Consider the following 25662-nt stretch of genomic DNA (forward strand, 5'->3'; position numbering starts at 1 on the left):
TGCATTTCTGAACTTGGCCACATGAGGGCAGCATTCTCAAACACTTCAACGTCACTAACCCGACCTGAGCTCATCCGGTCAATTTAGCAGCTGCATTTCCATAGGGGAAATGGGAAAAGAGCAATTTATAATACAGTATTAATTTGATGCTTTTTCCGACATTTCCTTGTGGGACACCGTGCATCTAAAATTATAAACCCATTCTCACATATCGTTAGACAGAGGGGAGGAAAGAGCAGAGAGAAAGGTGTTGATTGAGAGAAGATAAATGTTGCTGCTTCACATAAAACATGACCAACACTTTGTTGTTACAGTACAGCAGCCGACTCCCACGAATCGATTGCTAATTGATCATGCTGTGAATTTAACTATGTGCTCTGGTGTGCTAACATGATTGCCATTAGTATGACATGTAATTTCACGCCGCTGTGGTCAGACCCTCCCAGTGTCCTTGACCCTCTGCATGTGTCACAGTGCGTTAGTGTATGAAACCTGCTGAGCTATTCGTCACCGCTGAATGATCCAGGTAAAATGGTGACAATAAAGCTGTATCCTCAGAGTTCTGATTGCTCAAGTTTTGGAACAGGCCACAACCTCCTTTGGGTTAAGGTTAGATTTGCAGCCACTGTGCAGAGGCCCTCACGTTCACAAATACAACACAGATGTACTGTAGACGCATCTGGCCTGGAGCATAATGTCGCCGGGATCGATAGTAATCCCCTTCCCCCATCAGCTCCTGCTGAAATTTTTAAAGCCATACCATAAATATACTCCACTGAATATAAAAATGTAGTGTTTTGTGTATCACAGATCCAAAATTAATGTAGAAGACTGAAGTGTTTGTAGCTTTACACCAGGATTGATCAGTTGCTCAATATTATCAATCAAGCTGAGAGATGATAACACTGACTGGCATTCCATGTTGATGAATCAGCCACAGTTTGATTTGGTAGAGCATTTCTCATCATCAGCGGCAGCAGAACATTAATGACGCCACTGGCTGTAAATTCAGGCTGAGTGAACTGGATGAAGCTCGGGTCAGACTGAGACGGGACGATGCAGCCTGTCTCTACTTAAATCTATCACACAAATGAGAATAATATGATTTTAATTAGAAATCCTTTGCTGTTTTCTGCATAGATTGTGTTTTTGATTTGATTGATTTTGACTGCAAATATCATGTGCCCATCTGAGGATCATGGGATCATTGGCTGAGAGCTGAGGTACACTCTGGAGGTCACTGGTTCATCACAGCGCTGACAGGTGGAGACGACTTTCACATTCAAAATCACACCTACAGGATATTCAGTCAACGCTGCATGTTTCTGAATTGCAGGAAGAACCAGAAGAATCCACTGGAGCCCACGAGGACATGGGATCAACATCAAATCCCGCACAGAAACACTGCAAAGCATAAGTGCCATTGTAATGTTATAACGCTGACGCCCTTATGAACTTAGTGCTTTTCCAGTAAAAACAGTATTAGTGCAACAGTTTGGTCCAAATCTGGATGACTGATGGACAACATTCATGCAGTGACTGCTGCACAGAGGTGTGCACTTCATTGACTGTCCTAGTAGTTTGATTGGACAGCGCTTTTGCACTGCCAGTATTCTTTATTAATGAATTCAACTTTCAAGCTGCACTCAGAAAATTTTTGCACTCAAATATTTTTGTCCTGGTTTTATGATGAGAGTGAACGTTTTTCAGTGTCACTGTTACAAACCAAAGCCAGACGTGAATGAGTTTAGGCACAGAGCGCTTCCTCTTAAAATATAAAGACAGTCCTTATGAAGGTGTAACATACTAATGAAGGTATAACATCTTCAGGTCACTTGGCAGATGCAACATGTCCAAAACCTGAGGCCACACTGCATGCTGAAAAGAGCTTTGGGAGCCGTCCAGTTTTGGCTGGCAAGCGATTTTCGGAGGACGAGTCGTGCTTTCTGGCTTCACTGAGTGCATGAGTCAGACATTCCCCAACAAACCTGACCAACTGTCCGCAGCCCTGAAGACTCCATCAGCGGTTACACCACACTCAATAAAAATGTCAAGAAAATGTCCACAAAGGAAACGAGAGTTTGAAATTGCCAAGGGAAGCATGGATTTTAGATTTTAAAAAAGCTCCCAAATCAACGAAAAGACAGATTTGACTACATCTGTTCCTGGAGCTGAATTATGCAAGATGTGTTCATACATTCTGGACACCATCTTTTCTGCACTGAGCTATTATTCAGTGTCTTGCACACAGAATAGGGCTTACAGGCTCATCGGCCACGATGCGGAGCAGCGGTGATGCCGTGGAGACTGGCCCTTTGATGGAGGTTATTAAACCCGTCCTGCATGGCCTTGGCTGCACCGCTGGATCTAATGATTCTCAGCAATTAACTCAGGATGAGGGATGTGTCTGCACAGATGAAAGGAAGGCGAGGGAAAGGCGGTGGACGGCCGTGTGCGTCTGCTCAGATGCAGGTCGGCAGCAATCTTTGTGCTTTTGAGTGAAATTCTTTCATGCGTGCAACGACTGACATCTTCAAGTCAAAAATCACAGCTACTTAGTTTTCATCATAATTTCATACTTTGGCTAGTAGAAGACTTAAAATGCCAAATACGACAGTTAAAGTGAACAATGTATCATACTTCCAACTTTATGATCAATATAAGATCACATGATCAGTATTCTCACGCTATAACCTTCCTGATTGGATTTAAAAAGGGAAGGCATCGAACTTGGATGACAAGCATCACAGAGAGATCAATACCAACCTCTGTCTGTGTTTTGAAGAATGGATTCCTCAAGACGCAAACAGACAGGTTAGAATATCTGCTTTTGTCATGCAAAGTCACTCTTCACCTCCATTCTGCTCTGTGACATACTTTGCTAATTTGCAGAGGGTTCCTCAGAAAAATGGGTGATGCATTTTAGATGTAAAATGTGCCAAGAGCTTTATTGGATTCGTACACAACTCAGCATGCTGTCCCAGTTTCCTGTCTTTACTCCTCCTTTATGTTCCATTTCATTTGTTTCTCAAATACTGATTACAAGCTAGAAATAGGGATCTTTTAGGTCATCGAGTGAAACACACATCTCTAATGTGTGTTTTAAAAGTTTGTTCAAAAGTTTTCTTTCTAAACAAAGCAAGAGAACACTTTAATCCTGTAAACTGGGATCACAAACACATTTAAAGTTCATGAGTTTGTGCTATAATAGCAGTTGTTTAATTTAAAGAAGTGGTACAATTACAAAACACCACTACATTTTAATTACTCTGCAGCCATGTGCCCCAAATGGGAAAGGATGAGGTCACATTTTACATTAATAAGTGAAATTTATGTAAATTAAGACAAAGTACACATCAGGTGAAAATCCTTTAACGTCCACGAACAACAATGCGACCTGGTTGATGTGTTTTAAGCTTACAATCTGGCCTCACAATCCATGCAGTGTTTTGGCTGGAGGCTGTAATGTCACTACTTGATGCAAAAAGAACTTATAAATAACATTGAAAATAGGAAAAAACATTCAGACAGACGGGGTGATAATGCTGATGCTGCGAGAACATTTTTAAATAATTCTAATTCTCGTGTTCTTACATTCTGAAAATGTACTATTTGATCATTGCATCTCCCTTCATGCACATTCAAAACAATCCAAGAGGTTCAGAAGAAGATGGTCTAACCAAAACTGACCAGCGATCAGCTGCTTGCTTCAGGGTTTTCTCGCCATCATATGAGATAAACCAGGAAACCGTGTGTGAGAGTGTGTGCAAGGATCTGACCACAGCAAACAACCATATGTGAAGGCACCTTCAGATTGTGTTATCATCATCTGCAGCCGTCACCAGACATTATTTCAGGTGGTTTTCCCACCCGGCTGCTTCAGACGAGTCATTTCAACACTAATGTTCTGTCTTAAAGTATAACAAAAGAATATGTTTCCTTCATCAGTGAAATACTTTTAAACAACCTTTGAATCTGCAAATTTCATGTTTGCAAATGCACATCAAGAGTTTTTTGTTGGTTAACACTTTAGCGCCATGATTGATTAAACTTTCAGAATCAAGAGAGCAAGTGAAGGAAAACAGAGCTTTCCTCTACATTTAATAGTTGAAAATACCTCATGTGTCTCCTCTCTTCTGTTTACCTGATATGGCAACAGTTAATGAATTTTAAATTCACTGTTACATTAACAAACACAATGGTGAGAGCAGATGCACGGCTTGCTGGTATAAAATGTGTCAAGCGCACAACAGCGAGTATTTGCCAAGTTTAGCATCCGTGTTTTGTGTGTGTCTTTGCTGCAGGCCGGATTAATTGTTATGTGTAAATGCATGAGGTGTGTATACATTTGTGTTTGTTTCACAATGTCTGTTTGACAGATGTAGTCAGTGTATAAAATTCTATCCACATACAGAAAAGCCAATATAATCCTGATTGGCCCAGGGAGAGATAGGATAGTTAATGTTTAGCAATCAGAGTCATGGCTCATTAACACCCGCAATGCATCATTAGTGTGTTTGGATATAAAGACGCGTCGCTGATCGGAATGTGATGCACGTCGGACGTTGTCGTCTTTATTGTCTGTATCATTTATTCCTCATCAGCTTTACTTCCATTCATTCTAAAGTAAGACATAATGGAAAGACAGCAGAACTTCCTGGAGGAAAGTTTCCGTCAGTCAGCTTAATATAAAATGCATCAGGCCTTAAATCTCAAAGAAAATGAGACAATGAGATCATTCTATTTTAATTTTGAGTCCATTCAAAATATGCATTTTGGAAGTCATGCATATTTCTGCATCTACTGCCTTACTATCTTAGGGGGGGGAAATTATTTCAATACCAACATAGCAGAAATTTCAGAATTAGTTATTGAAACAGAAACGTATGACAAACCTGACTAAATGACTTGAGGCAGGTGAGAATAAACACTGAGAAAACAACAGATCAGATAAAACAGCAAGTGGTCTCACAGATTTAGTCATCTCTTGGAAAATATGTTAAAAAACCACAGCTGTACTCCAACAGTGAATGTGCAGCAATGTATACAATGGGCAATGCACACGGTGGATTTTTTTAAAACGCAACTTTTTTGTTGCGTTAACGCCTTCCGTCCACACGACAACGCAGATATCCGAAACAAAAACGCAACTTTTTATTATATCATTATATATATATTATTATTATATTATATATATTATATATCATATCAACTTTTTATGATCTTCATCCAAAGCTTTGGGCCGTGATCTGATCTGATCTGCCAAATCCTCACTTTGCTGACAGGTGAGGGAACTCCAGCTCCAGCCCCTAAATAACCACCGGTCAACTTCACCAACACACATGAACACAAAGGAACAAATGAATAAAAAGCTCTTTTAGTCAGAAGGCTTTTTTATTGTTAAAGACCTTTTAAAGATCAATAAGAACAGCATCACGTGTGCCAACCCAGAAATATGATGCTACTATAGTTGATGTGGATATTTGTGACAGTGCATTACATTATAAAAGCAAAATCAATCTTTACTATTATTGATTTTTACCTCAAAACAAAGTCTTTGAAGAGGCATTGTAATTTGATCTGAGTGTTTCAATAATCGATCGTTTGTTATTTTCAAGTTAGAAATATATCCTATAATTATCATTATGCAATTCAGTGGCCTTTTGTTTGAGATATAAAATGGAATGAGATACACCAGGTATGGGTTAGCATGCTAATTTCATGACATAAACTTCATGAGTACATAGATTGATAGGTGATGAATCGGAGGCGCTTCCAGGGTGTATCCCATCCCACGTCTGGGACAGGTTATAGATAGGCAACACTCATGATGGATGGATGGACAGATGGATGGACACTGACAGAACAGTTTTTTCTTCACATTCTATGGCCATCAAATTATTTTCTTCATGCTTCAAACAATATTTCTGGCCATGTCTTCCAAATTAAACCATATTTTTGGTCTTCTGAAATATTTCCTTCTGGCAAGGAAATATTTCTGAAGCAGATTCCAATATGTATTCAGAAGAGTACAAACCAGCTGCTGGTTATGCTGCAGATTCTTCCAAGCAATTTTTGTCAAACTGTTTTGAATGGCTAAAATGGTGATTGCTATGCAGATGGTACTTTTATGATGCAATGCTCAAGCATCCAGATTTTGGATTACTGATTTTTTTCCCCCCACAGTTTTTTTTTCTTTTCACAACATTGTTCACATGTTGAAATGCAGCTGTTTGGAATTTTCAGATGCAGAAAATTGCCAGAGAACACATCTGGACGGAGATCCTCAGCATCATATTATCATTACAGACTCATATTTTAGATTGTGAGTGTATTCAGTGATAAGTCTGGAGAATCTTGCACTCACTGATATCACGAGGCATGCAGAGCCTAATTCTATTGTGTTCACTGCTGTTATTACCATTGAATCCACTATGGCAGCTGCGCTGAAGACATAACCTCATCTCTCCACCCACTCTCAAACCATTCTACAACACAATCCCCATTGTTTCAACACAGTGACATGACAATCTCATTCCCACGCTGCTAAAACACTATCCTGCAGGTACCTCAAGATGAAATGAAGCAAACTACGAGAAGTCTCTCTAAATGGTCTTTCAGGCGAACATAAAAATGTGTTGAAGTGTTGTTCCAACAGCGGCTGGAGGAGACTTTATTGGGATACAGATTTCAGCTCCTTGGAGACCTATGTGGGAAGGCAAAGCATGAAAGACTTGCTGAAACCATAACAAGTGCATGAGCAAGTTTGAGTGGGTTGGCTGGATTGTAAAAGATGTCCCAAGGCAGGCAGTGAAAACCCATATGGACATTCCACGTGATTTTTTCTTCTACCTGGAGACTTAGATCGTGCCGTGTCAGTCATACACCATACATTTCAGCTTCTGCAGTCCCCTCTCGCCCCGTGGGACATTATGATTCAAAACAGGAGATAACCAAATGTTGAAATCCGGTTATGGGGATTTTCTGCTCTGCATCATGGCATCAGTGAGAGGAAATACAGGAGCTAAAGCCAAAGGCCATACTTATGAACTCCAGGAAGGATTGCAGCATGCTGTATGTTCACATAAAACACATGACAAAACTGTCCTGGAAGGCATCAGTTCATATGCTTGAGGTTTTTTCTATGAGAAAATGGGCATTCAATTTATGATATTTGATGATAAATGTCACAAAGGTATTTCTGCTTTTTTTTTGTGTGTTCCATTTTACTAACTATCAATGTTTCTGTACTAACTGCAGTAAACAGGAGCATTGCTAAACTGGGTACCGCAAGGTTTTCCACATAAAATTGACTCCCGCAGTCATGCATTTATCCGGTTTAGACACAGTGATGGAGGGGTAAACATTTGAAAGTCAAAGATTCTTAAATCATGTGCCTAAATTCAGAACAGTTCTGAATACATGAGGCTAAAGCTATGTGTTTCAGACAAAAAGGCAATATTTCCAGCAGATGCTGATCATTGCACACAACATGTAAATAAAAGAAACATTCTGTACATTTATCCAGACCTAGATTTGCAGGTGTAGTATTTAGAAACCTAATAACCATTTGAAGGGTTGGAAGCCTTCACAGTACATACTAGAGTTTGATCTGTGCTTTAAAATGTGTGAATATGAACAGCTTTTATTCTACAGGAGGAAGGATTTGTTTTTCTTCCTCAAACTAAAAGCGCAAATCCTCTTGGGAATTATAAATTGTTCTGCAAGGTTCTAGTCTTTCTGTTCCGGGACTACTGGACCTTAAGTAACCTAGTTAGCAGATTGTGGTTAATATGTTTAATGGACAATAAATAATTAAAATTGTTCTCTACATATCTGGAGTTGTGTTGTTAAATGTGTAAAAGTGAGATAGACACTCCAGATGCAGGTAATTAGTGTGTTTATCATCTGATTCTAGGTTTACTCAGTAGAGGGCAGCTTTATTACCACAAATGAATTAAAGTAATGTTAAAATTATGGTGGAAATGATCATGTAATTTCTCACCACATAAACATTAATTTCAGCCTTGACAAAATTTTTTTAGACTTATTTCATGAACTTCTTCCTTCCAAAGGACTCTGTTGGAATTTTTGCTTAAATCTGAAACAAATACATATATCTAATGTATTAACTGCAGCAGCTCAACATCTAAGGCCATAACAGGACACATACGGTAGCCAGAGCTACACCACATAGGACTGATTTACAACCATTCTTGCTGTAGATAAACAAAGGCTGAAGCAGAGTTATCCATCTTTTTAGGCCTCACACAATTCATCATTGTAGTTTACACATCGGCTATTTATTGCTTCCCTCTGATGATGCCAGATTATATTGTTAACTGGAGCCAAAACAGGCAAATACTGGAGTTAGGCAGATTCATAAATCCAAATATGCATGGATAAAGGTAAACAAAACGGCGTCCATGTTATTAGAACAAGACATTAAAAGCACGAAAAGTAAATGAAGTATCCCCACAACTCAATCCTCTAAGCCTCGACTGTCACGTACACAGGTCAGTTGTGAAGTTACGGTACATGTAGCAGCTCCTTGTGATCATGAATATGACATGTTACATGTAACTGGTGAAATTCCAAAAAAATCTAAAACAGCTGAGAGCAACAACAAATTCACAATTCAGTGACAACCAGACTTACTAAACATGTTTCTGTCCTGCTATAAATCAACAAATGCGTTTGTCACTTCTGGAGCTGCGCTGCTAAAGCTCTGGCCACAAATAACCATCCCGTCACATCTAAATGGCATAAGTAAGTAATAAGTAGGTTAGCATTCCCCGCAGACTTCCCGTGATAATCATGAACAATTAAACACGCACTGCTTCAATCTCACTCTGCAGATTTTGCTGATTAGTCATGCAGCTGTGTGCAATCTTGTTACAGTAGTTTTTTCAGCTGCTTTTTGCTTGAATTACTTCATATCACAGGGGCAAAATGGGGCAATTTGGAAGCTTAATCTATTACAGCATAAGAAGTGTTCACAAATTGGAAGAAAATGTCCTACTTTTTTAGCATTACAGTGAATTATTTGATCTTTCTAATCATAGCTTTGACACTGTACTTTCAAACACAAACTGATGGTATCGATCATTCTGGTTGATTTCCATTAATTTGTCATCGAGCCCTAAATTAGTTATACCAGATCTGAAGTCCCGAGTCATATCACCAAATATAATGCCATTTCTACAACAGCTTTATTAGTATAGGTACAGTTACATCTCTATCTGTAAAATTTGTTTTGCAGTTCATGCATTGTTTTGGTGGTTCCATCATGCTGTGATGCTCAGCTGTTCAAAGGAGAAAATGCAACATGCTTATAACTTGTACCTGAACGCACCATGAATATCCCGTCTCCAACACAGACAGATGGCCAAAAAACAGAACCAGCAGCCCATTAATAACACCTACACACAGCAGTCATTATTTGTGTGTTATTTAAACACTTTTAATTATGTGTTTATTTTGGTTTGAACATTCTCCCACACTGAGGCAGACGGCCCACCAATATTTTAGTCACCAAACAGAAAATCTGCCCACATTTGGGTCCTAGCAGATGGCAATTCTGGAACCTTAGGACTGAATTCACAGATTCAAAAAATAAAGGAAAATAATGTTCTGAATATTTTTCTTTTCATCTTTGGGCTCTGGGAAGGAATGTCTAGTAAAAAGACTCAAACACTGGGGAACACACTGGTGTTCATGGAAAATCAATTTGCAGGGCAAGTTTGATTTTTCTGACATGAACAAATTAGGTTCAAAATTAACTAGATTTTGAATTGTTATTTAGAACACAGTGTAATTATGTTATAATTAATTATTTATGTTCATTATTTATGTTTACACTGTATGTTATCACTTTTACACCAATCCTTTATGTACTTTCAATTGCCCCTTGGGGACAAGTAAAATTCTAGTAGAATACAGTTAAAATGTAAAATTTCACCACTTTTCTTCAAGATTATAGAATGTTTGCTTTTATACTGTATAGGTGGGAAGATTGAAAAATTTTCTGTAATGGAAGTCAATGAGGCAATTTTGGCCACAAAGGTGTCCGGTGGGAGTCAGAGTGACATGGATTTTAAAAATGTCATTAAAAAGAACTGTTCTTGTAAAAAAAAAAAAAATCATGCCACAAGCTAAAGTATGAAAAAGATAAACCAAAAATAGACAAATGTCTGCGGATGGCGTAAGGGTTAACTTTAACTTGGGCCTTAACACTTATGGACACGAACCTCTGCAGCAGAATACTGTAAGTATACTGATACGAGTGCACAATACTACCAACTAAAAATCACTTCACACACACACACACACAGGTTTCCACCATAATTTAATGAAACCTGCTTCTTTTTGGTTATTACATAACACGCGACATTTAGTTTATTGTGAGGCAGGATCAGTTTTTCTGAGCAGTGTGCGGAGGATGGGATTAGATAATTCGAAATACCCACTCTTTGAATGACAGCACAACCACCCACTCCACCTCTGGGATTGTATCAAAGAGGAAAAATTTATAGTGGATCATTAAGTATACATAGAAGGCATGGCTGACATACTGTATATACACACGATCATCTGCCTGGCTTCTGCACGATCTTTCTATTAGAGGGGATCAGAGGAAGAGAAACCCCCCTGTGAATTCCACTCGCTGGAGAGACGACGGATGCTGCCAACAGCACGTTTTTAAAGATGTGTCAGAGAGGTGGGGTTTTGCTTGCAGAGATTAAAAATCGCCCTGACTCCTCTTGTTTTGGATGAAGCTTGCCTGTGTCCAGGGAAGACTTACCCTTAGGGGCTGATGCATTGAAGAGAGTGAAATAGATGTGCAGAATCTAAACATTATTCTGCTTTGGAGAATGTTCACATTCTGAGTTTCTGCAACTACATTTCCTTCAGTCATCTATCAACAGGATCAAAGCTGCAAGTTTGACTGTGCATACAGAACTGCATAGGGAGCTTTGTGTTTTTTTTAAAGGCAATAACTTTTGGTTGAAGTTGCCAAACGCTGCTGTGAAGGTTTGTGATTTATCATCAGTGGGCGGAAGATCTGTGGAGGTAGTGAAGCGTAACCGCACTTCTGGAGGCTGCTACTATTGGATTGAATTTGCCCTGATCTGGGAGTATTTACTAGCAGGACCTACACTCGTATGGATCATTTCACTCACAAATGGACATATAGGCTAGTCACATGACAGGAAGTTTTATCTACAGACTGGGGAAAAAAACAAATTCACGTTACCCACAAGTTTTAGCTCTCTGATTTTTTTGTCTTACATAAAAATGAGTGTAGAAGCTGGACCAAGAAAACGAAAACAGAACACTTACATACAGAATAGGAGGAGGATTTTTAGGAACATTTTAAGAACTTTTTTACACTGTTCATAGAAACTACGACACCGATTTTCCGCAGAAAAAGGAGCTGAGAAAGAGAAAGGTGAAGGCACTAAAAAGCCAACTGTCCAAACAGCAGTCATTTTTCTCACAGCCAACTTCAGAAGCGAAAGCCACAGTTTGTGTGTTACTCACTGCAGTTGGACGCATCTACAGTCGTGAGTGACACAGCCCAGTGTGATTTAATTCATATGGTGTTGACTGATATCACTACAAAAGGAGGCGCTATTAACAGTTCATGAAATAGTAGATGTGAGGAGACAACATATTTCTGTCATTCAAGGGTTTTATTGTGAAAACCCAGCCACTCAGTTTACAAACTGGTGTCGATCACCCGCAATGGTTGGCCACATGAAGGGATTTATTGCCAAATGCAGACAGCATGACGCTTTCCCGGGCCTCCCAAATTACACTGCATAATCTATCAAGTGTTGTGTGCTAAAACGCTCAGATTGAAAGAGATCATGGATGTGACAACAAATATTGCTTTTTCTGTTCACGCCAGATGTCTTCAAAGATGGCGATTCCGTTAACACCTGGAGAATGCTGACTTTGACCGCTCCATGAGATGGTTCAGTCGAGGGAAACTTCTACAAAGAATTCAAAAGATGTTTAGGAGATTGAGGAGTTTTTCCATGAAACTGGATATGCAGTACACAAGCAGCTAAATGACCATCAGTGGCTGTTAGTTAAGTCAAGTCCAAGTCCCGTTCCTCTAGGATTGATGATCATTTGAAGGTGTGCTCAATATGGGCACATGCTTTTATGCAAGATACATCAACATATATTGCACCTACTGTATACAGTACATCCTCGTTCTTTGCGGTCAATGCGTTCCATGAACCACACCAAATTAATATATTTCGCGATAGAGCGACAAACTATCTTGTCATTTACGTTAATTTAAACGTTAATGAACCCTCCCCATACTGATATTAAACCACCTTCTATCTGTATTACCTTTTCCCACACTCTGATAGTCTGTTTAAAGCACTTTTGTGTCTCACATAAGTCCAAGACTCACGGAACCGAGCGCACTTCCAGATGCAGTCAGCCAATAAAATGCATGTACGGTATCACGTGACTGCCTACCAAAAATCCGCAATGAGGTGAAGTCGCGAGCATTAATGCACGAATGCTCACTGTATTTATACATAAATGTGTATTTAGTATTTTTATAGCCCAGTGTGACTTGGTCATTTTATAAGTAGCTCATATATTGAAAAAGTGTGAGCACGCCTGAATTTGAACTTGACTAGACTGAAGAAAATACAGGAACCTACGCTACAGAAACATGGCAACAGATGAAAGTTGTGCTCACTGTTCTTACTGCTCCAAAACCAGTGTGACAGAATAAATCCAAATAATATCAAATACAAATTTGCACAAACACCGAACGATAAATGGTGAGCAGGCAGCATCTTCAACTGCCCTGATCTTCCACTCTTGAAGGATTGCGTTAAAACATGAATATCCTGCTATTATTTGGTCCTTGGCTGTTTGACTTTCCATCAGGTTAACTGAGGATTGCATGTCCAGTGCACTTGTGACATCATGGGCATCAGCCTAAGGACTGATCAGCATCACAGGAATGTTTCTGTCGCTCCAGGTCTGTCTCTTATTACTCACTGATATTATTTCCAACTAGAGCAGAAAGTTTCAGCTTCACAAATATTTGGAAAAAATGTTGTCTCTGTTGATGCAAACACACTACCTGATAATAGCAAGAAAATGTAGTAATTAACAAAATGTTATTTGAATCAGAAAACAGTTGTTGTTAGAAATTAATTTAAACTGGCAATGCTGCTTCTTGAAAGGCCATGGTGCTCCCAAAAAATAAAATGAGAATTCATCCATACAACGCTGGTGCATGTACCGAATCCGTGGACGGTGCAGCTTGTTTCTATATTTGACCTGCATTTGAAGAGATAAATGTTGCATCTCTGATGAATGAGCTGATGTGGTTTCTCTGAAATAAATCTAACAGCACGCCAGAGCAGGAAAGCATCAGTCCTGGAAACATCACTCCAGCCCTACGCTGTATGATTTAGTCACACTGAGATGTAGGTCTGTGGTTCCGGGGAGCAGAGCGCTCAGCACTGAATCAGGGGGAAAATGCTGTCTGAAAGTAGGACAGCGAGGGAGGCCTAGTTTGTAGACTTGTACTTTGTCTTTTGATCCTGGCCACGGTGGCTTTAACCCCACATGTGCTTCGAATGGCCCAGACTCAGCACTGGCCTATAAAGACCTGGGATGTCCTCGTAGCCAGGTAACCTAAATACCTGCCTACACCCCAAACATGCAGAGAACAATCAATCACTGCTGACCTTGCAATATTGGCTGGGATCTGATACTGCAGCAGGAAAAGGGGTGTTGCACGTCAAATTCTTGATTAAGACACAGAATTCATCAAACTAAAATGAGGAACTCTGGATATTTTTAATAACGCAAACCATTTGGAGCAGCTTTTTGACTTTTTGTTAAGGTTTCTTTTTAACGCTGCAGGAAAGGTTTTTCTCTATATTCAACTACTGAACAGATTTCCCCGAAGTTGATGTGTAGGAGTGTTTTATGTACTATATGGACTTTGTTTAGTTTAGTCCGGTTTGTTCGTCTATTCATTTGTTATTCATTCGTTTGTTTGGTCTGGATCAGGATAATTGCTGCTGCCAAATGAATTGCTCAAGATTCACTTCACACTGAAGGTCTTCATCACCGAGACGATCAAAACGGTGGCACCAACAGCCCAGGTTTCCAAACATATAAACACATCAATATACAAACGTGTGTGGGGTCTTAATTACAAGAGCGGATGTCAGTGCATTTCATCCTCTGTAACACACACACACACACACACACAGTACATTGCTGTACTTTTGCAGCTGTATTTATTTCTCTCTATACCACAAACAGGGGCCGGGGTCCGGTCACAGGAAAATGGGTATAAGTTCAGGAAATAAAGGGGAAATGAATTGCCTTCCTCATGCACACACACTTGGCAGGCTTGTTGGCTCCATGAGGGTTTGGTGAGAAATACACTCCATGACAGTAGTAGACCACACCTTCCAGTGTGTGCCATACTTACCAGTACACAAATATAGAGTGCTCTAGTGTTAAAGTGATATTAAATAAAAGTTTGAATATGACCCCACACCCATACGTAAAGAAACAACTCCAGAAGTGCCCTGAAGTGACCACTTCCTTTTCCTGTTTCCTGCTACTGAGACCTGAGATGAGTCAGTCCTCGGGGGAGTCACAGCGAGTACATACAGCCTATCTCTGTCACATGTACACACACACACACAAATACACATACATGCAGGCACACGCACACACAGACACATGCACTGACACATACAATGCACATACAACAATAGCGAACATCTTACTCTAATCGCATAGAATTAGTAAGCAGAATTTTAAACTAATTTTAAAGAAGAAATGTTTTTTAGAATGTACTGTCAACAACATGGAGATGACCAACAACCCCTTCTCTGACTGCATGAATGACTGAATTGTTCCATTTCAAAACGTTCTTTTTTTTTTTTCTTTCAGTTTTCAACTGTAAAGCGCCAAGTTGAATGAGTTAATGAAACCTCTTAATTCATTTTGTAAGATTATACCAACTAAACAGAGACACAAGAATGTAACTGAAGGTCATAAAAAATGACTTTAAATGAATGTTATTGTGTGAAATTAACAAAACAACTAGTATAGAACATATTTAAAGCTTATTTTTGATGACTGGTTTAAAAACAAATCCTGAGAAGGCCTCAGCAGCAAATATTTGCACTACAGTGCGCCCTCGTTCCTTGCGGTCCAGGAATCACACGCAATTAACGAATTCCGCGATAGAGCGACAAACTATTTATCCTATTATTTACGGAAATATAAATGTTAATGAACCCTCCCCATACTGATATTAAACCACCCTCTACCTGTATTACCTTTTCAAACATCTCTTATCGACTTAAAGCACTTTTGGGCCAATAGAACGCGCGTTCGGTATCATGTGACTGCCTACCAAAAATTCGCAATGAGGTGAAGTCGCGAGCGTTGATGCGCGAATGCGTGAGGGCGAACTCTATTTGATTTGATTGTGGTTCATTGTATCGTGATTAGAACAGTAAACAGGAGAGTGAGTGAAAAGAATGGAGACTAAACTAGGATAACACTTGTGGAAACAATACAAACCGTTGTTGTCAAATGGTTATCACTTTTGATCAGAAAGACTTGACCTATGGTAAACAGTTGTGAATAGGAGTACAAGATTAATAATTCAGATAAATTATCTCACATTTATAACTAAACCCACATGCTCGTCATGCTTGGCACATGGAAAATCCATCTTCTCTTCAGTACACTTCTTGTACAGGTGAACAATCCCAAAAAACTGAGCCTGTTGCCAGAGCTCAGATTACCAGAGTTCTCTGGCAGGGATCAAATATGTCTGTAATCATCAAAGTCGGCTCTCTGACACCTTGGAGAAATCAACAGACCATCCATGTCAGCAGCTGGTCAGCAGGGAGGCGTCTTGGACGAGTGATTCTCAGGTTGGATGCCTGGCTTTTTGCACGTGTTTGCATGCACTCACTGAAGGCCAGGTATTAAATGTACAGATCTAGCGCAAGCTGTCAGTCACAGCTGCCTTACATCAGGGACCATCAAATTGTTTGGGAAGAAAATCCAACTCCAAATGCATTGTGAGTGAAAGTAAGTGAAGCGTAGAAGCCGTTTCTCACACAGAAGAGGCACATAAACTCAAAGCAGAGGGCCGGTGTGGCTTTGGAGCAAATAACTCTCCAGTTAATGGAAAGTTCTCTGTAACACTAACTGACAGCAGTCATTACATGACAAGTATCCGAGTCCGATTAAGAATTTTACCTTTTTCATTTTAACCTCAGTTTCCTCTGTCAGTTTACAAATGGTGTCAAGACTCAAATTTTCCAGACGTATGAATGTGAGAATCTGTTGGACACACAACGCATGAACTCAACTGCACACATTGTGACTTTGCAGAAAACATCTATATTAATCGGAAACTAATTCTTCTGCTTCCAGTAACAAACCAGCAACACAGATCTTTACAGACAAACTACAACTGGCAACATCAACAACGTTGCACAATACAGTGCTGTCATTATTAATAATGAAGTTGGAAAACGTCCAGCGAGCAGTCTGCTGCGCAGCCATCTGGCAAGAAAATCGTAAAAAAGGTTTTTGCATCTGTTCAGTCGTGCGAACACACCTGCTGTGCAGAGCAGCAGAAGTTTTCACCAATGTGTGTTTTGAAGGCTGACCTTATGAGTCCAGAGCAGCGCAGATTCACATAATGTCAGTGTTTCCTGATTACTTTTATCACTCAAAAAAGCAACAGAAACAGTATTTATGGTGCAACGTGAATGTCAGGCTGTCCACTACATCCCAGTCTAATGAATGTGTTCTTGACTGTTAAATTGCAGGTTTTTTACCACCTCCTTGTGAAGAAGCTATCAGGCAAAAACTCCAACACCACTCAGACTCTGTTCTGCTGTACAGGGATACACCAGAAGTGTCCATTAGCACGTAGCAGACATATGATAGCTGACCACAGAGATCTGGTGCAGAGAGCACTGCTGAAGGACAACGGAAGTAAGAAATTATTGCGGGGGGGGGGGGGGGGGGTCAACAGGGAAAGCATCAGCCTTTGTTTGCTTTCTACAGTTAAATGTGTGACCACCGAGGAGGAAGACACTGATCAATAAAGCTACCTCACTCTTTTTTTGCGTCTGTGTTTTGAGGTCTCCCCAACTCTTACGTTCCAGCCCTGCATACATCACAAAAAGAGTATTTTTGGTTAAAGTATAATTCTGAAGTGAATATCATTTATAAAGTGTAATAAATTACAAATATGTACGTTCATTTATTTAATTTCATTAATGTTACTTTGCAGTTGACATAGTTTAAGGTGTGAATGAGTTGATCAATGGGACTCTAAAGAGCGGCAAAGATGACATCAGCTGCTGCCGTTTCTGTAGTTCCTGAATTAATGCATGGCGCCTCAAACCTCAGGTCAGTCCATGGTACGCATATTTTCCTTGCACTGAGCAAATGTCCATCATAGGAATGGAAAGCTCCTGTCAGCACTTTGTGTCTATTCTGGAACCCGCTGATACAAGAAGACCAAGTTTAGCAATAACGCAGAAGTAGGACAGTTAGTCACTCAATCACATCACAACCACGGTCACATGATGTTTGAACATGAGATCAGGGGCTACCTGGGTTCTGTCATTCTGTGAAGATGTTAATACTTGTGGTGGAATCCACAGTTTTACCTTTGGCCTCCTTCAAATAGCCTCCAGCTGACTCCTCAGATTAGACTTAGATGTTATTGTAGCTCTAAACACTTCAGCTCTGCTTTTATCTCAACCTTCCTTTCTCTCTCTCCACCAGGTGTGTATAGATGTGTGTCTGCTCCACACAGCTAAGTTTCTCTTCCCCCTGCACACCATGTGGGACTCAACAACCCTCCATGTGTCTACAAGACAGATGCACAAACCAGATGTTCCTGCGCTGAGGGGAAAGGGGCTTCAGACCCTTTGGATCTGCTGTGTTTTTCAGGTTTCTTTGTGTTGCAGTGCTGTGCGTCCTCGTTTTGAATCACCAGAAATGTCAAAAGCTGTTTGGCAGATGTTTCAGCGTTAGCACAAATTCAAAAGCGCAACTTCTCACATCTCCTTTATGAGGCTGGTTATGTTTTCTAAAAATGTGAATTAATCCAGGGACTTTTCCTTTTGCTGGATAAAATCCCAGTTTTGAAAAGTCCAGGCTACATGGTAAATGTTGCCTCGAAGTACGTCCGCATCAACAACAGGGAGGACAAAACACAACTTTTGCAGTCCAAAGAGGGAGAGAGAGATCCAGCATGCTTCCTCACACAGAGGCAATCAACAGTAACACACAAACCTTTAAATAAACAGGACCGACTGATGTTTTATTCAGCAGGAGGCCAGCAGCTATTTTTAAAACAAATGTTAAAGCTGGAACTGCAGGTGAGTGGCAGCTCTGCCCATTCCCCCTCTCCCTGTACTCCATTAGCCTCTGCAAAGCCAGCCAGCCAATCCCACAAAAGGCTTCGCCGTCTAATTTCAGAGGCGTTAAATTCACCCTGGCCAATGTGGGATTCACTCAAAGGCGTGATTAAATTGTTGTGCTCCAGCAAACAGAAACCGCTCAAGGAAACGAGGTTGAAATCGGACATCATAAAAGCCCAGGATTCTGAGCTTGAAAAGAGATTACCATCTCATCTCATAATGAAACTCAATTGGACAGAGGAATTCAATCGTTATAAAGTTCTGACATTAAACCATTTAGTTTCCACTTCTGAAGAGAGCTATCACAGTAGAGATTTTCTAAGAGCAGAAGTCTCTGAGGAGATTCTACATTAAGAACAGACAGAAGCTTAGCGTGAATTATTAGAAACAGCTAGGCTGGCTCTGTCTAAACAAACTAATAAACAACAAACAAAAACAATAGAATGAGGTGTATAAAGATCAGTAATGGACACATACATAATATTGTTTTTTTCTGTTATATTTCTTTTCTGTATATGATAAAGCCCTTTCTTTACTGCATGTATTCTTTTAAACCATTCTCCCTTGTTAAATTTTACCTCCTTTGCTTGAAGGGTAAGAAGCTCTCAGACGTCACCGATTTGAAGACATTATCAATTGATTTTCTTCTTCTGTGTGTTAGCTGCTAACAGCCACTGGCTTCTTTTTAAATTTCCTGCTTTGGGTTGCACCCAGTATGCATCATGAAAACGTCACACCACCAAACGTCACACCACCATCCTGTCCCGCTAGAGATTCATTCTGTTCTTACACACCTTCCAGCTCATTCCAGCTTCTTCATGCATAGACATTAAAGTTATACTATGAATAATCTTATTTTATACTCTGTTCAGATGAATTTAGACATATTTCACAAAAGGCTGAATAAGAATATAACAATTACTTTCCTCAGATTCATACATGGTTAATGTTATATTGCAGTAGAAATGTTTTAGAGTCTGAAGCAGCTTCAGACTCTAAAACATCCTGTTTTTAATTTCATTGCATTAAGGGTCTGAAATTTAAAGCAAATACCACATGAATGCAAAATCCCAAGTATGATTTAATCTGTAAAGCGTCCTCCAGGAACATTTGAGGAGCCAGCATAAAGCTTAACATTTGCATATCCTAAATCACTGAGCCATTACTGGTTCTCCTGTAAGTTTTCTGTAATATTTCCTTATGAGGTTGAAGAAAGGAACTTGATGGGAGTCCAAATGTGTTTTAATTATAGCGCATTGAATAGCTGAATTTTCGCAGCAGCATAATTCTCCTCAGCAGCGATGTGGACAAAAAGCTGCTATTGACCACATCAACAGCCTCCCTTCATTTTGCTTTCTCTATTCAAAGAGATATTTTTCATAACAGCTCTGATGCATCGTGCAGCAGTTAATCTGAGACACAGCATCTCCTTTTCAAGCCAAAGGATTCATATCTGAATGCTTTCAATGACAATTAGTCATCCTACATTTCCGGTTATGAGAACACCAAAATTATAGTTACCCTAAGTCTCAATTGAAACATATATAAGCACAGAATCTTTTGCTATTTATGATCTTATTAATTAAATGTTTTCAGTCAAATGAGTAGTTAATTTTTTTCATCTGACAAACGACAGTACTTTTCTGGAATGTTTCAGAAATGTTTTGCTGCCTCACGGTTTAAAAATTTAACTGCCTTACAATGATGTTACCTCTTTGTTTTCATACGGCAGGATATTGTTTCATTCTGTCATGACAGCAACATCAAAATTATAATAACAGGATGGCAAACTAATGGCTGATTCTCAGTCATCCAGGTCAAGTTAGAACTTCATGTCGTCCAAGAGGCTTCTTCAGGTAGACCGTTCCTTTTATTAGAAATCAGTCTAACCGTTTTGTTTCACTTCTTCTATTCTGCATATGGTTCTATTCCAAAGGCTTGTTCATGTAGGTGCAATAACAACTCAAACAGTGTACATCTCCCGTTTTCCAGTATTTATCCTAAACACACATTTTAAGATGGAATGCATGGTCCCTACTTCTCATGAACGCCTGATGCCATCGCGTCCACTGGGATCCATCCTCTCTCTGCACAAGCCTGTGATTTCTAATTAAACCTCCTGGGGATTTCAGTACAACTGTCAAAGAGCCGCAGACAGTGAGACTACATGCAGACGCTGAGAGTATCAAAGTAATGAACCCTAGGCCAGACTTTTAACCCCTTGTAAAAGCCTGCATGCTGGGGCATTTTCTCTCTAATGAGAGGAAGTGATTAAATTGCTGGGTCATGTTGCTGACTTCAGCTTTAACTTTGACTTGAGGAGTTTTTGCAAAGATGCAAAATGGCAAAAGGTTGTATTTATTAGCATCTGTAATGCCAACAAGAGGATATTAATTGACACAGAATATGACATTACCCATGACAGCATGGAGCTACGAAGATTATCCAAACATTTGGCTTATACATCAAAGGCCTCCCCGTCAGATAAATCTTTGTGAAAATGTGCTCACATATCCAAACACCGTCATTATAATTCAACATCTAAGATTTGCTTTTTCACTTACAAATAATGTTTACTGTGATAACTCAATGTATAACTTTAAACACAAGAGTTTGGTCACATTTCCCTGTTCCTAGTTCAGTTTTAGTTTTGTGGTTTGGTGCATGTGCGTGTGTCCATTGTGCTGCCTTACCTTTCCAAAGTCCCTGACATCAAAAAGGTCAAAGGCCTCAAACAGCTCACTTTTCTTCATGCCAAATACATCGTTGCATGCCAGCAGGAATGTCCTGATGTTCTTCAGGCACAGGAACTGTGTTGGGAACACACAAAAGGTTCATCTATGAATGAGGCACTCATTTACACTCATGATGTGTTATTTTAGATTTACTTTTAATGTCACTGAATTAGTCCAGATGCTGCTTTTCTGTGTGCTGATTTTCACTCTGGTTGTCTAATGAGGGCGTACAGCAGAGGATCACAGCTCTAAAAGACCCATGGATCAGGCTTTATAACCACCTCTAAAAGACCGAGGGATCAGGCTTTATAACCACCATGAGAGTATCCTGTTTCATTAATATGATGCATTTCCTGTTGGAACGAGACAGTGGAGTGGTCCATGTTTAGACAAAGATAATCAAACAATGTAGAGGGAGAAAGACGTAGATTTTACAGTACAGAGCAGAACGATGTAACCACAAATGTGACAAAAAACATTATAAAATGACTGCTTTAGATCCTGTCTCTTCATATGTCAGGTCAGATCATTCAGGAACAACTAAATAATGATGCAACTTCAATCACATAGGCAGTTTTTTGTTGTAGGCCTGACTTATGTACGTCTAATATCATTGTTCATTCTTGCTGCGCAGTTCTAAGCACATTAGCATGTTTACTGTGTGCATTTTAGCGTGTGGATATTTTGCATTTAGCACACGGCATCAAGATGCATTCATATTCTCCTCAGACGTTCCATCATTTTCCCTATTCCGGCGTGTTCGTGGGCTGAGAGGATGTAAAATTGCAAAAACACAGATGCTAAAACGAAGACGTGTCCAATCCTATTCCTGAGCACATTTAACACCATGTAGATTGCATTTAAAAGTTTAAAGCTTGATATGACTATCGTCTTGTCCCAGACTAAAAGAAAATTTTGTTTCACCTAAAATGTTCGAAGTTAACTTTTAAAACTGCTCTTTTCTCTCACATATGAACAGAAACTAATGGATATAAACTAATGATTAATTAAAAGTACATTAATTTAACATCTAACACCTAAATTTATCAAATTTAACCATCAACCAGGCATCTACCTTCCTTAGCAATAAATAAATAAATAAATATTTCAGAGTAGCTCTGATTTCATTTTAACAATAAAAGGATTCAACCACATGATGTAGCAGTTAGAACTGAATGCTGGGAAATAAACTGAGGGGTGAAACACTTCATGAATGAGTAGCTTACAGTAGAAAAGACTAAAGTCCATTAAACTTCCTTTATTTGGTGAATATGCAACTAAAATGACGAATTTGTTTTGTTGTTAATGTTATCTGTACATTAAAATACTAGAATTGCACTTATAAAATTTTTGCTTCAACCAAAGATGAAGCAAAATACTGTGGTTAACTGTAGCTTTTAAATACTGTAGTTATTTGTCAATAGTCTATTGTCACATGAAGATCGTTGGTCGAAGTTATTCAGGCACTTTATATAAAGTGTCTGAATAAAGGAATTAATAAGTTCTGCATCAGGGACAATGCAGACACGTCACAAATCTCGTATCGCCACAAGATCAGCTGAGTGGTTGTGGCTCCTGCATTCAAGTAGATTTGAAAACTGTCAATACCATGATTTAAAGTCAGTGGAATATTTCCGCTAAGTGTTCTGTCAATTTTTACAGCTACTGTCTGAAGTGAAAATGAGTTTCAGCGTAATTACTGCCTCAGAGATCCACAGCTCCTTCTTCTTTTTCTTCTTGAGCAACACATTTACAGAAAGTGATTTCATTAGCCCCTTCCTGTTTCTAAAAAAAAAAAAAAAGAGCACATCAATGTCCCACGGTGTCAATATTGTGAGGTAGTGATTCTGCATTATATTGAAAAACAAAGAATCGGCAAAGAAAGACTTTTTTTTTGTATTCGTAACACACCTCTGCCTTTATGGTACAAAGCAATATCAAATTGTCTGTGAGGCACACGTCCACGCATCAAATATGAAATGCCTCTCCACTTCAATTGAATTAGGGTTTACAGATGGCTTCACAAGAGACAGAAAAGCCTCTAGCCAATGAGCTGCAGATAAGACGCAGCGCAAAGTAGCGAGTGAGCAGTGAGTGAATAATATTGAATGTTTACACTTGTACACATCACTTTCTTTTATCAGACAAGCACATCTTGCTGCCTGGAGTCTCTGGAGAGTCCCAGAGGACCTCAGCATATTATCAGAGGGAAGCAGATTCACAGAGCGTTGCCTTTCACTGAAGAGTGCTCTTCTTCTCTGCTACAGCGAGCTGAAGACAGTAGAAGGGGACAGCAGTAACAAGCAGCACGAAGCAGCAACAACCATTCCTCTGGCGGCGTTTGCTCTGCATTGATGACTCTCTGGGACTCAGGAAGTGAATGTCCTTGTGTGTGTGTGTGTGTGTGTGTGTGTGTGTGTGTGTGTCTGCAATACATATTTCATCTGCTTTTGCCTAAAAGCCACTGCCATTATAAGACAAAGACTGAGATCATTGTGAATTAAATTAGCTCATGATTCAGGTTTCAAAAGGATCATTTTACCAATTTGTGAAATACATGTTCATTCTCTAGTTGAAATGTAGACGAGCAGTTTAATAGAACTGTCATGAGGAGAGTTTAATTCATTTAAATAAGCTCTCAAAAAACATCTTGTTTGTTTAGTTCAGACAAAAAAGTCGAGCTACAACAACATGTAACATTAACGGGAACACTTCAACAGAAAATACAAGAAACTCACCACGGGCACAAAAGAATGACCAAGTTGTTTGGTTTATCATAACTCTTAATGACCAACTTCTCACAGAATGATTGATTCTGCTGAAATTGCAGATATGGGATCACATTTATTCAATTCCAAGCAGGAAACATTTTTATGAATGAATGATATGGCAAGTCATGTGAGATTGTCTTGAAAACCAAATGAAAGTGAGGAAGGGATCAGAAACAGATGTTGGATGATGTCGGTGTGATGTGTTCGAAGTAGTCACTACAGAGTCTATTTAAAGGATTATAGGCAAACTACTTGTCATCTATACTCCTTTTAAATATAGAAAATTGGCAGGAAAATCACCAATGTTAGTACTTTTAAGTACAGTTTGGATGAAAGCGTACAGTATGACTCACAGAAAACCAGCATGGAGGGGGGGGCTTAATATCCCCCCATCAGAAATAACCATGTGCGATGTGAGGAAAAATATATTCCTGAAAGACACCTCAACTCGCCTCTGTGCATCTGACATGTGCCGGGCCTGTTCTGTATTCACAATAAGAATCCAGTTTCTGCTTATGTATTCCATGGTACATGTCAAAGCACCATAGCAACAAGCTGGAGGCTTTTATGGCCCCCTGTGCTTAATGTGGAGCATTATGAAATCCTGCTCTTTTCTCTCAGAAATCAATGTACTGAAAGAAAGCCACGGTTTACTGCTTAAACTTCATCCATAAATGACAACCAAATGGATGAACCCCTTGTGGAGGACATCAGGAAACTAAGTTAAAAGTTAAAAGCTTCAATGTCTGATTGAAGCTGAGTGATATCTACTGATGGGAGTGTGAGGGAGTCATAGGAGAAGCAGTGTAAGACATCTGTCTGCTCAAACTCCCCCTGGTTAGTGCAGCTCAGATATGGTGGACGCAGCAAAAGAGATAACATCCACAGGCCTGGACTGTGTAGTGACTGGATCGGGTCACATCCATGTCATGTTGGCTTTTGTTGGCTGTTTAACCTGGAAATGGGTCGGCTGCTCCAAGAGGTTAGGGTCATCACAGCAGACACCCATCAACTTACTTATCTTAACGAAATATAGTCAGCATAACATCGTGGTCAGCAGCTTTTCATTCGTACACGATGGTATGGTAACGAATCTCACAGTCCTTCCTCTGGTTGAAGATGTGCTAAATTATGTTCGCTTGGAATGAAAACCCACAGACTCCTGTTTTATGGTCACGTAACATGACCAGTTGTCTGGTCTGGAAATGGTCTTTCCAGTCGCCTTTTTTTTTTTTTTTTCAGTTCCTATCATGACTTTGAATTTCCCCTGCTGGTTGGCGAAAGCCTCTTTATAACCTCTCCCATATCACATTTCAGCTAGGAGACTTTTCTTTTTCCTCGGAAGCTTGACTCGCCGCTCACATCCTCTGGTTGATGAGCAGAGGACACAAAGTTCACAAAATTAGAAGGTGAGGTTTTTGGTTGTTAAATCTTCAAGACAAAAAAAAAAAAATTCTTAATGTCAAATGGGTCACCTACAATAATTATCACAAGTCTGCAGCTCCCGTTAGTGCAACAGAGTAATTTAGTATCCTTCAGCTAATTGCTTTGGTTTTACAGCCCACCACCTTCAACAGCGAGAATGCCTTGATGAACCAATATCGACTAGAAACTATGTTTACAAGCAACAGAATTTAACAGAAAATACACCTATAAGCATGTATTGAGTTTGAA

General features: G+C 39.6%; 1 protein-coding gene across 1 annotated transcript in view; it reads right to left on the reverse strand.

The window, feature by feature from the left end:
• LOC137614201 (guanine nucleotide exchange factor VAV3) overlaps positions 1-25662 on the reverse strand; it is a 75909-nt gene that overhangs the window by 40662 nt on the left and 9585 nt on the right. Inside the window, exon 2 of the mRNA XM_068343861.1 lies at positions 21176-21292. Coding sequence (XP_068199962.1) covers positions 21176-21292 — 117 coding nt within the window. The remainder of the gene's footprint in view (positions 1-21175; positions 21293-25662) is intronic.

The sequence above is a fragment of the Antennarius striatus genome, chromosome 20, assembly GCF_040054535.1.
Source record: "Antennarius striatus isolate MH-2024 chromosome 20, ASM4005453v1, whole genome shotgun sequence".
Lineage (NCBI taxonomy): Eukaryota > Metazoa > Chordata > Actinopteri > Lophiiformes > Antennariidae > Antennarius > Antennarius striatus.